The sequence below is a fragment of the Tauraco erythrolophus genome, chromosome 8, assembly GCF_009769465.1.
Source record: "Tauraco erythrolophus isolate bTauEry1 chromosome 8, bTauEry1.pri, whole genome shotgun sequence".
Taxonomy (NCBI): Eukaryota; Metazoa; Chordata; class Aves; order Musophagiformes; family Musophagidae; genus Tauraco; species Tauraco erythrolophus.
In genome coordinates, this window is record NC_141472.1 from 8872186 (window position 1) to 8884556 (window position 12371).

Below are 12371 nucleotides of genomic sequence, written 5' to 3' on the forward strand. Positions count from 1 at the left end.
GCGCGCGCCTGTTGGGATATGATCTTATTGGCATCACGGAGACGTGGTGGGATGAATCCTATGACTGGAGTGTCAGAATAGAAGGGTACAGGCTCTTTAGGAAGGATAGGCAGGGGAGAAGAGGAGGAGGGGTTGCCCTCTTTGTCCAAGACCAACTAGAGTGCATGGAGCTGCACCTGGGGACGGATGAGGTCCCAACTGAGAGCTTATGGGTTAGGATTAAAGGGAGAGGAGGGACAGGGGACGTAGTAGTAGTGGTCTGCTACAGAGCACCCGACCAGGAGGACCGGGTGGATGAGGCCCTCTACAGAAAGATAGGAGCTGCCTCACGTTCCCGAGCCCTGGTGCTCATGGGGGACTTCAACCACCCTGATATCTGTTGGAAGGACAACACAGCAGGGCATAGGCAATCCAGAAGGTTCCTGGAATGCATGGATGATAACTTCCTTCTCCAAGTGGTAGAGGAACCAACGAGGAGAGGTGCTACGCTGGACCTTGTTCTCACCAACAAGGAAGGGCTGGTGGGTAACCTGACGCTCAAGGACAGCCTTGGCTGCAGTGATCATGAAATGGTGGAATTCAAGATACTTGGGGAAGCAAGGAGGTTGCACAGCAGGCTCACTGCCGTGGATTTCAGGAGAGCAGACTTTGGCCTCTTCAGGGATCTCCTTGCTAGAATACAATGGGATGAAGCCCTGAAGGGAAGAGAGGCACAAGAAAACTGGTTAATATTTAAGGATCACCTCCTCCAAGCTCAGGAGCTGTGCATCCCAACAAAGAGAAAGTCTGGTAGGAACACCAGGAGGCCTGCATGGATGAACAAGGAACTCCTGGACCAACTCGGACACAAAAGGAAGGCCTATAGAGGGTGGAAGCAAGGACAGGTGGCTTGGGAAGAATACAGAGTGATTGTCCAAGCAACCAGAGATCAGGTTAGGAAAACTAAAGCCCTGGTAGAGTTAAATCTGGCCAGGGACATCAAGGGCAACAAGAAAAAATTCTATAGATACATCAGTGATAAAAAGAGATCTAGGGAAAATGTAGGCCCTCTCCAGAAGGAAACAGGGGACCTGGCTACCCAGGATATGGAGAAGGCTGAGGTTCTCAATGACTTCTTTGCCTCAGTCTTCACTGGCAAGAGTTCCAGCAGCACAGCCCAAGCCACAGAAGGCAAAGGCAGGAACCGTGAGAATGTAGTACCGCCCACTGTAGGAGAAGATGAGGTTCGAGACCATCTTAAGAACCTGAAGGTGGACAAGTCCATGGGACCAGACGAGATGCATCCATGGGTCCTGAGAGAACTGACAGAGGAAGTTGCTAAGCCACTATCCATCATATTTCAGAAGTCGTGGCAATCTGGTGAAGTTCCCAATGACTGGAAAAGGGGAAACATAGCCCCCATTTTTAAAAAGGGAAAAAAAGAAGACCCAGGGAATTACAGGCCAGTCAGTCTCACCTCTGTGCCTGGCAAGATCATGGTTCCGATCCTCCTGGCGACTATGCTAAGGCACATAGAAAATAAGTAGGTGATTGGTGACAGCCAACATGGCTTCACTAAGGGCAAATCCTGCCTGACTAATTTGGTGGCCTTCTATGATGAGGTTACAGCATTGATGGATAGGGGAAGAGCAACTGACACTGTCTACCTGGACCTATCCAAAGCATTTGATACTGTCCCACACGACATCCTTGTTTCTGAACTGGAAAGTCGTGGTTTTGATGGATGGACCACTTGGTGGATAAGGAATTGGCTGGATGGTTGCACTCAAAGAGTTGTGGTCAACAGTTCAATGTCCACGTGGAGGCCTGTGATGAGTGGTGTTCCTCAGGCGTCAGTACTGGGACCAGTGCTATTTAACATCTTTGTTGGAGACATGGACAGTGGGATCGAGTGCACCTTCAGCAAGTTTGCAGATGACACCAAGTTGTGTGGTGTTGTGGACATGCTGGAGGGAAGGGATGCCATCCAGAGGGACCTTGACAGGCTGGAGAGGTGGGCCTGTGAGAACCTCATGAAGATCAAGAAGGCCAAGTGCAAGGTCCTGCACATGGGTCGGGGCAATCCCAAGCACAAGTACAGGCTGGGTGGAGAATGGATTAAGAGCAGCCCGGAGGAAAAGGACTTGGGGTTGTTGGTTGAAGAGAAGCTCACAATGAGCTGGCACTGTGCGTTGGCAGCCCAGAAAGCCAACCGTATCCTGGGCTGTATCAAAAGAAGTATGGCCAGCAGGTCGAGGGAAGTGATTCTGCTTCTCTACTCTGCTCTCATGAGACCTGTCGTGGGTTAAGCCGCTCCAACAACCGAACCCGCACAGCTGGTCGCTCACCCTCCCCACCCCCAGGAATGAGGGAGAGAATTAAAGGATAAACAGGAAACCCGTGGGTTGAGATAAGAACAATTTAATACAGATGATTTAATACACAGTGTAGATGCTCACCACCCCCTCTTATCTGCAGCCTGTCTCGTCCCGAAGCTGCAATCCCGGACGAACGCGAGGCCCTGAAATAGAGAGGGGGAGAGAGAGATAGTACTCCGAGAGTGGGAGTACTGGAAGAGAGAAAAAAAAGACAATAGAGCAAAAGCGCAGCAAGCGCAAAAGAGCAGAAGCGACAAAAGAGCCAAAGCGCAAAAGCCCTTCTTTCCGTCTGACCCTCACTTTTATACTGGGCATGATGCTGCATGATATGGAATACTAATTGGCCAGTTTGGCCCTCAATCTTAAATTCCACCACAAATCACAAGGGGAATCGTGTCCCCTTTGTCCCGGCTATGCTCCCCCCTTATCCCGTCATGCTTCTGCACTCCGGCACACTGAAAAGTCCTTGGCCAACTACAAACTTCAGCTTGCTATCAACGTTCTTGTCACAGAGCAAGCCCCTGAGTAAAACCAAAACACAGAGCTCTTCTAGCTGCTAAAAAGAAGAGCTAACTCTGTCCCAGCTAAAACCAGGACAAGACCCCACCTGGAATACTGTGTTCAGCTCTGTAATGTCCAACACAAGAAGGACATGGAGCTGCTGGAGTGGGTCCAGAGGAGGGCCACAAAGATGATCTGAGGGCTGGGACACCTCTGCTATGAAGACAGGCTGAGAGAGTTGGGGCTGTTCAGCCTGGAGAAGAGAAGGCTCCGGGGTGATCGTATTGCAGCCTTCCAGTACTTAAAGGGGGCCTACAGGAAAGCTGGAGAGGGACTTTTGACAAGGGTGTGTAGTGATAGGACAAGGGGCAATGGCTTTAAACTGAAAGAGGGCAGATTTAGATTAGATATAAGGAAGAAATTTTTCACTCAGAGGGTGGTGAAGCAGTGGAACAGGTTGCTCAGAGAAGTTGTGGATGCCCCATCCCTGGAAGTGTTCAAGGCCAGGTTGGATGAGGCTTTGGACAACCTGGTGTAGTGGAGGGTTTCCCTGCCCATGGCAGGTGGTTGGAACTAGATGATCTTTGAGGTCCCTTCCAACTCTAACCATTCTATGATTCTATATTAAAATCTTCTGTACATGTCTTATAATGGAGAACATGATCAAGGAGTGAAGGCCAGGGCGGTTACTTAGGAGGGACCATGTCCCATTCTGCTCTCTGGTAAAATCAGAAACAAAGCAGGAGCAGACTTCTTTGGCTCCTGGTTCTGTGGGACAGTGAATTGAACTTTCTTATGTTGAAACAAGATAATACCATTTCTGCAGACACATTTCTTAGCATCTGTGGGAGTGCAGGGTTTGTTTATTTATTATTATTTTATTTATTATGCGATTACCAATCAGTTTTTCCTTAACGGAATGGGATTTTGTTCAAATGGTGCATGTATTATGCATCTCATATTTAGTTGAATTAAATTAATAAATGGTCAACCTACTGTTCTGTGTGTTACAACGGTTGTTTTGTCGGTGTAGGGCAGTTGTGGATAAGGAAGTTACGGGAAAACTCTTGAATCAGAATTCTTATTTGAAAATACAATTCTATTGCTCCCAGCATTATAGTCTGATTTAGACTTTTCCAGCAGAATTCTATTAAAAGGATTGTGTGAAATATATTTTCATTAAGCTGTTCACACCAATTTTTTTAAAATGAGAAAACGATTTCTATGCTTTGATAATACACTAGTTCACAACTAATATCTGTCATTGTTTCTTTTTATTCTAGTGCATGAGAAACTATAAAGCAGCAGTATCAAAGGTTCAAAAATTTTGACAAATGAGTGATCTGTTCCACACGTGAATTGGTGTCTGCTCTGTACCTTGGCAAGAAATTAGAATGCAGAAGGGTAAGCTGTTTTGGTTACTGCTATGAATGGCTTTACAGAAAAGGTTTATGCAAATATTTGAACTTTTCTTGGCTGAGGAGAGGGTTTTTTTCAAGATTGGAATGAATGATTCAATTTAGATTTTTTGTTTCTTTTCCATTTAAAGTATTTGTAACAAAGCCAAAAGGCTAAGTTTATAGACTTAGGAGTTAAGAGAGGTGCTCATGTCCATTTCCCTTATTAAATGGTACCCTTGACATGAAGTCAGCTACTGACTGTCGGCAGGACCGACCCAAAGCTCTCACAGTTTATTTCAGTAACCCTGTGGTTGAGTGAGAGAATAACGCATCTTGGTGTGACTATTACGAATTGGCTTGTCCTCCTTTTTGTGTTTTTTTTTTTTTCTTTATGTTCCTCCCTTCTCCACGACTGATAACTCAGTGCTCAGATTGAAAACACTGCTACAGTCCACTGAAGCTGCAATCTCCTTGCTCCTGTTCTCTTTAGTGTAGAGAGAAAGGCAGGCTTGTCTGGATAAAGGAAAGGCAGCAGCTGTGAGTTTCCATTGATTGGAAAAAAAAGGCAAAATTTAGGGACTTACAATGTGAAGGATAAGAGATTATTTATGGTAGTGGTTTTGATATACATATCAAAAATGTAAAATAATGGAAATGTTTTCTAAGTGTGGTAAGGAACTAGGAGCTTCTGGAAAACCAAATGTTTTCTTCAGCTCAGTGAAAGGAAGGGACGCTAAAACCATGTAGCAACTTTTTATTGTTTTGAGATGAGGATAAGCAAAGCATTTGTTCAGTAGTCTAGTGTTTAACAAAAACTTTCGGTTGGCTTGCTTATTTCAGTTGCAGCAGTGTGCTTTAGAGCAAGTGCATATCGCTTCATTCGATTATATATCCCAACATCCATTGAAGTACCTCTGAGAAAGCATAGAGCTAAAGTCAGATTAGGTTGAGTCAAACTGTTGATTCTACTGGCTTTCCCAAAGGTTATCTTTAATCTGGCACCAAGGTGGCTATTGCTATGATACTATAGCCTCTTCAAGGTACTTGCATGATTTCATTACTTTTCAAACCCAGATCATTAGTATGCAGTTCCCTTCTGACCTCCTTTTTGTATCCTGATGTCTCCAACATAGTTTCTATACAAATACTATGTTTCAAGTAAACCTTCCTTGTATTTGGAATTATTGCTATGACTGTCTGTAGGATAACCAAGGATGACTTCAGTTACTTCTGGTTTTCAGGAAATCAGTGCGTGTGTGTTAATGACTTCACGCTGTTACTTCCCAGTTCTGTCTCAGACAGGTCCTATGGTTCTCGTTTCCTGGATGATTGGGATGAAAGGCTGTTGGTTTTGACTTCTGAAAATAAAACAATAGGTATACAAGTCCTTAGCTTTCTGCCTTAGACTCGTTCACTACTTAGGCAATCGTATTGAAGGATCTTTCTCATGGGTCAGATGGGAGCTGAGCCTGAAAAAAAAAAAAGGAGGGGAAGGAGGAAGAGAAGTAATAATTTTTTTAAACAATCAAAGTGTGCCAGTTGCAAAAGGATCTTGTAGCCTGGAAATAAATGGGAGGAGACAGATTCTTTCTTTCTGACAAAAGCAACTCAAAATCCCTCCCATGTATATACCAGATTCTCCTTTTATCTCTGCACTTGAAAGAGACTACCTAATGGGTCTTTCCTTCACAGGGTGGGGTAAAGCCAGACCCATTGGCAAAAAAATGTTGTTGATAGGACTTATTACCAGTCCAAAATACAGAATGATTTTGTAGATACAGACTTGAAGCAGATTTATTTAAGATGCTTAGATAAAAATTCTTTTGCTGATTTGCAGCAGGCTTATGTAGTATTTGGAATTCTGGAATTTATAGACAAAGCCAGTTTTATGTGCAAAATCTTTTATTTTAAGAACGTTGAATCCTTGGACTTTTAAAGGTGTATGTAGTTTTAGTATCCATCACTTAATGAGTAAATGAAGAATGTAGCATTGCAAAGTGACAGCAGAAATTACAATGGAAAATGCATAGACTTGCACACAGAAATCTTTAGGGCAAGGATTAATAATTGACATTTCTAAAATCAGATGTCGACCAGTGATGGGATTTAAAAACTCCAGAATGGTGAACATGTTCTAATTTCACTGTAGTGAAGTTAAAAGAAATGTTTCAACTTCCCTATGTTATTTTCCAGAGGGTTAGAATTTATTTGCACTGCAGTAGGAAACGGTAGGAGGTTGTAGCATGCATGACCTGGTTCAGCTGAATAACACTATTGACTTTTATTTTTTCCAGTACCTCTGCTTTAGTTAATTTTAACTTTGTTTTTTGATTCTTGATTAGCTCAGTGGTAAGTTGTCATTACAGCATTTGACTCCCTAAGGACATGATCTATAACGCAGATTTTTCCAGTGGAGGGTCATGATTCAGCTGTTTTACACATAATTTAAAAAGCAGTTGGCCTAATACCCTGAAGTGAAATTTGAGATACTTGAAGTCCAGGAGTGTAATACCATAAATTAATGTTTATGTTAAGTACTCTTTAGAAAGCTGCAGGAGGGGCCAGTGGGACATGGAATGTCCCTTGTGTTCTTTTTTTCAATAGGCATGTGATGTTAAAATCTCAAGGAAGATTTAAAAGTTCATGCAGAATTGCTGTTTAACATTTCATTGAGAAAGCTTTGTTTCATCAAAGTTGCCATAATATTTGTTTGCCCCAACTCCGTATTTGGACTGGTATTTTAATGGCCTATTCAAATAAATGAGCATAATAAAAATGTCTTCATGCAGTTAGAGCAAGCTAATGAACTCTTGACTTTTCAATTTACTAATGTTTTTCAGTCCTTGTAAGTTTGGTGCTGAGCCATGTTTAGTTACTTAAAACAATTTGTATAGGATACAGAGGATTTGTCTCGATGTTAGCATCTAAATGGTTTTGTCAAGCTGAGCTGGTGCCTCAGAATGCTGTACAGAGGCGGCAGATTGAGGATAAATGAATTGGATTCGTGCCTTTCCTGACTCTTTTGGCGCAGCCGCTCTGCGGACTGAAGCGTGACTATCACTTCACCCAAGAAAAGATCATTATTTACTGAAAGATTTCCGATGTACGTTAACGCTGTGGTTTCCAGTTCAGGACCACAGTACAAGCCAGCGGATAAGCTGGCAGAGATGGACCTGCTCTTCATCCACTTTCTAGTGCTTATTGTCAGCCCTTACTTTTTGTTAGCAAATGGTAAGAGAAGACTTCAACACAGTTGTTTTTTTTTTTCCCACCCGCTGTCCAGTTCCCTGCCAGAGCTGGCTATGCAGGAGTGCTCATGTTGGTGCAGAAGAAGGGCAGCGTAAGTGTTTGGGGACAGAAGGCAGCGAGGAGCACAACAGCTCCAAGAGCACGTTAAATCAAATGTAAAACTTTTCACGTAATTAATGATAGTTATGTCAGAGCTACGTGTGTTTGAAGGGCTGTATTTCTGTGGAGCAGTTTTTAGCCACCCAGATGGTGAGTAGTTAAAGTGCATTAGCAAAGTTCCTAAAAGAATCAGAAGCTACTGTCTAGGTTGGTTTTTAAGTAGCTATACTTTAATGTGATTAGGTCAAAACTACAAAACATCTCATAGGGTGATAACTAAATTTGGTGGGTCATGGTTTGGGTCTGCGTGTTTTAGTATGTAATAATAACCACTTATAACAAATAATTATATAAATTAAAAAGATTTTTTTCATTAAAATAGTTAAACCATTTTTGTGTTTGTGTAGTTTTCTGAGTGTGAGTAGAAAATGAGATGGTATTCATATAGGAAGGTGGAGTTGTTACATACACAATCTGGATTTTGAAAACTTCCTGTAGATCTTTAAGCCTACAAGAAAAGCAGTGAAATCTGTTCTTAATTGCCTGGTTGGGATTTTTTGATTGTGTGTGTTGATTTTCTAGATTCAAAAGTGGATCTTGTGTTTAGGGGACGTAACAAGTTCCAGTGTACCGGTAAAAATCTGTGTGCTCAGTATTGTTGACCACAATCTACTGATTTAAAGCCCTATTCTTCCCCACTGCTATGTCTGCCAAGCTGCCGCCGTGCCTCCCTTCTGTCTGCCACTGGATCTCTGCTTCCCCTTCCAAACAGCTGGACGAGTTTCATCACTGTTTTTTTCTTGGTTCCCTTTATTGCCTGTGGTACTGGCAAGGAGCCAACCAAGGCTGCAGCCAAATGATTCAAAATGCAAAATTGCTTCTAGGTCTGTTTCACAGTATTACCTTGAGCTTCTTATAATCACCTCTATTACAGGCATCTTCCTGCCATTTGGGAGGGAGTCACTCCTTTTTAGAGGGCCATTAAACTTTAGAAATTTTGCAGGTGGTGAAGACTCTGCCACATTTCTAATTAAGTTCTTCTTTATAGGCCATTATATTTTTTTTTTTAAACCTGTTTCTAGGTTGCGTTATTTTTATTTTTAGTTTAGCTTTAGACTTTAGCATCTCTGAAAGTCAAGAAGTTATGTCGTTTTAAAACATTTTTATCTTGTAAAGTTTTTGCAGTATTATTGAATAAACAGGTGCATTGCAGTGCCTTTTGGCATAATGCATAAGGTCAAAATCTAATTGCCCTTTAGTTTGAAGATATGGTTAAGTCATGTAATTCTAGCTGCTTTATCCCTGTTAATTTAAACAACTGTAAGAACTGAGGACTTGCCTATAGAAGAAAGGAGTTCATCAGTACCGAGGTTTGCTGTCATTCTGAAGTGTCAGCAGCGAGGGAACCTACTTGATGGAGTTGAAGTTTTCTGATGCCCTGTGCATCAGTATTCCAGTCTTTACAATTTGCTGCAGTCTAACAGAATAGCCTGATTGACTTTATGCATTATAGAAGAATGAAATGGTGAACAACCCAGTCACTCTCCAACATGATAAGTGGAGATAGGTGTGTCTTAAGTGGTTTCCAAAAACCTGAATACATATAATCTGTGTTTAAAAAAGCAAACAAACAAAAACTTAATGGATTTTGTTCTTGCATTTGTGATTCTTCCCAGTTGCTCCCGTCTCCCCAAGCCACAAATATTGCTTGAACCAAGTTTGGAAGAAATCCCCATGTCTGTAGTTTGCCCATTAGGTATGGAAATGCTTACTTGTCAATAGAAAGGCTGCTGCTAAATCATGTACTTTGTGACTTAGCCACAGCCTTGTGAAGTATAAACCAGGATGTTCTTAGGTTCCTAAAGATTTTGCAACAATAAAACAACTAGCAGATAACTATGAAAGAAAAATATGGTTGTGCAAGCATTGCTAAACAGTGTAAGCCTTGATTGATGAATGTTGTGAATAGTTGACCATTGTGCGAAGGGGGACCTTGAAGACAGATGGTCAGGATGAAACCATCCTACCTTGCAAAGAGATAAAGACAGTGAAAGAAAGACCAAAGGAGAGCTGTGGACTGGCCTTCAAGCAACTATACGCATGCAACAAAACAGAGTTCAAATAGTGAACACAGTGAGGAAGAGTATTTACTTTATCCCTTGACCACTGAGGCAGATGACTAAGCATGCAAAACGAACATTTACATATGATGATAAGTTCCAAGAAATCCTATGTTTATGTAAATTAGTTCTCAGAAATTGGTTGAATATGTATGATTTTGCAACATATATTCCTTGTGATTTTGCCTGTTTGGGGGAGCACGCGTGGTGGAGCGATCCTCAGTGCTGCCTGGCGCTGCTATAAAGAGTGCCTGCTTTCTAAGCTCCAAAATGAGCCTTGGAAAGTTCAATTGCACCGACTTTTCGGGTATCACTTGGATTAATAATATTCTGCTATTGAAATTCCTCCTCAAAACTACTTGCTTCCTTCCTTTACTTACCTACAAAAAATACATCTGGCCTTATTAGGAATACATAATGGATGTCACATTCTGCATTTAAAGAAGTATATTTTCACCATGAGTAAACAGGTGAGTCAAAGTATCAGAGGTCAACTCAAACAGGTTTTGAGACAACTGTGTAGTATGTTTTATTCTTTATAGTAGGAATGTAGACAGAGAAGTTACACAGCCCTCTTCTATCTAACCTTCAGTCCTGTTTTTAAATGCAGGTCTGTTCTTTTCATACTTTTGAGTCATGGTAAAAGCCTTAAATTAAAAACCAGTTGAACCATCTGTGGTTAGCAGCTCAGTGACTCTGGGTAGCAGATACTTATTTATTAGGTAATTTCATTTATTTAATCTAACACCTGTTACATGATATGTGAAATTGAAAAAGACTTCCTTCTAAACCGCCAAATGCAATCTGTTGCCACTTCGTATTTTCATTTATAGATTACTTTATTTTTAAGATCTCTCACCCTAAAGTTAACATTCCTAACAAGGAAGGGGTTTGTATTTTTTTTATATCCTCCTGGAGTGAAAAGATCAACTGTGATATTTTTTGACTGCTCTTGAGGAGGGGAAAGAATTACATTTCACATCTCAATGGTTATGGATATAACATGAAAACATGTAATATTCATGTTAAGAATCAAGGTACTGTATTGTAATACATGTTGTATTTATTTTCTCATTGTTTATATATTTGGTTTTATATTTATGAATCACTGCCTGTAATTTAATTCCAGAACTGGAAAATTTAGAGATTTGTTTATCATGTTAATCAGAGTTACCAGATTGTTTGATTCTGACCTTTTTCAGACAGAAGTACCATAATTAAATTTAAAAAGGTTAATAACAACATAAGTATAAAAGCAGTAAAGTGCCTTTCCCACCCTATTTAGATTACTTCCCTTTTGTAGTAAGTTGCTGCTTCCTTTTCACCCTTGCCTTTAACTGTGTTGTAGCACAGAAGTGGGAAGACTGGAGCTACTCAAAGTGTAATCAGGGTCCTAGGTATATTAGACCTGATGCTTCTATAGTTCTGTAACCTTATTTCCTGATTCCATTAACTTTTTTTTTTTGTAATTGAGACACTTTTCCTTGGTCCTGGAATGGAAGTGCAAAGACCAACTAGGCTTACAAATGTTTGAAAAACAGTGTGAGCCAAGATATGTTGCGTCACCTAAATATTGTCTAAGCTGTAAATGACAGCCCAGTTCATAATGTTTTGAGGAGTTTTATGTAAATCTCTACTTTGACAGCTCAAAAACTCGGTACATGATTTAGCCATTAAGAAGAACTTACCTAATTGGCTCACTAGACATGTATACTACTTAAAACACCTCTTTTTTGTATTTTTAAGTGACTGTGGAATTCAAGGTGGTGAGGAAAATTCCAAACAAAGGAGATTTCTGAGTACATGTAATTGAATCTTGCTAGATTTAACCCAAAATCTTCTTTAACAGACAGGAACACTTAAAGTTTGGTCTATTAAAAAAAAAAAAAATCAACTGAAAGAAAATCAGACCTGGATAGCCAAATAGGTCATGTTTCAATGATGCAGAAAAAACGGAAAATAATGGCCTGCTGTATTACTCCTTTTCACATTAGGGCATTTTTTTAAAATTGAAGTCCTCCTGTGAAGTTTGTAGCATCTAATATCAAATAATTTTAAAAGAACCTTCAAAAATCAGAAAAATGAAGATTAACTTATATTTTAAATTCGTTTTTTAACTTCTGCTGATCTGGGGTTCATGGTTGTGTGGTGGTAGGCAGGGATTCTCTCGCAAGTCCTCTTCTATATGTTGCCTTCATCTCTTCCTCTTCGAGAATGATTTATTTTCCTGGATGAATTTAATCCTTTTTGCAGACTTGTTTCCCTGAAAGGTACTCTCAGGCAAGTCCATTATCATGTGTTTACTCTGCTGTACCAGGACATTAATATGTAAGGCTCTTAAAAAGCATATACGCTTGACTGGCCCTCTGCCTTTGACAGTAGCCATGCCAGGAGCTCAGGGCTGGAGTGACAGCCCGGAGGGGTGGGTGCTGTGTTACAATGATCTGTGAAGAGTCCGTTACCTTTGAATAAATGACACGGCTCAGTGCTTTGCAGTTTTTTTATCACTAAGGCAGTGTATATTTTGTGAATTGTCATTCACGCAGTGTTTCAGCAGATTCCTGAACAACAGTGTTCATCTAAACCTGCTGGTCTTCAGACTCTTAGTTTGTTCCTTCCCTCCGCCGAGTTGTTCAAATGAGAAC

General features: G+C 40.9%; 1 protein-coding gene across 1 annotated transcript in view; it reads left to right on the forward strand.

Annotated features, from left to right (window-relative positions):
- The first annotated feature begins 7359 nt into the window (after positions 1-7359).
- Positions 7360-12371, forward strand: part of GULP1 (GULP PTB domain containing engulfment adaptor 1) — a 108459-nt gene continuing 103447 nt past the window's right edge. Inside the window, exons 1-2 of the mRNA XM_086615870.1 lie at positions 7360-7489; positions 8189-8239. Coding sequence (XP_086471996.1) covers positions 7360-7489; positions 8189-8239 — 181 coding nt within the window. The remainder of the gene's footprint in view (positions 7490-8188; positions 8240-12371) is intronic.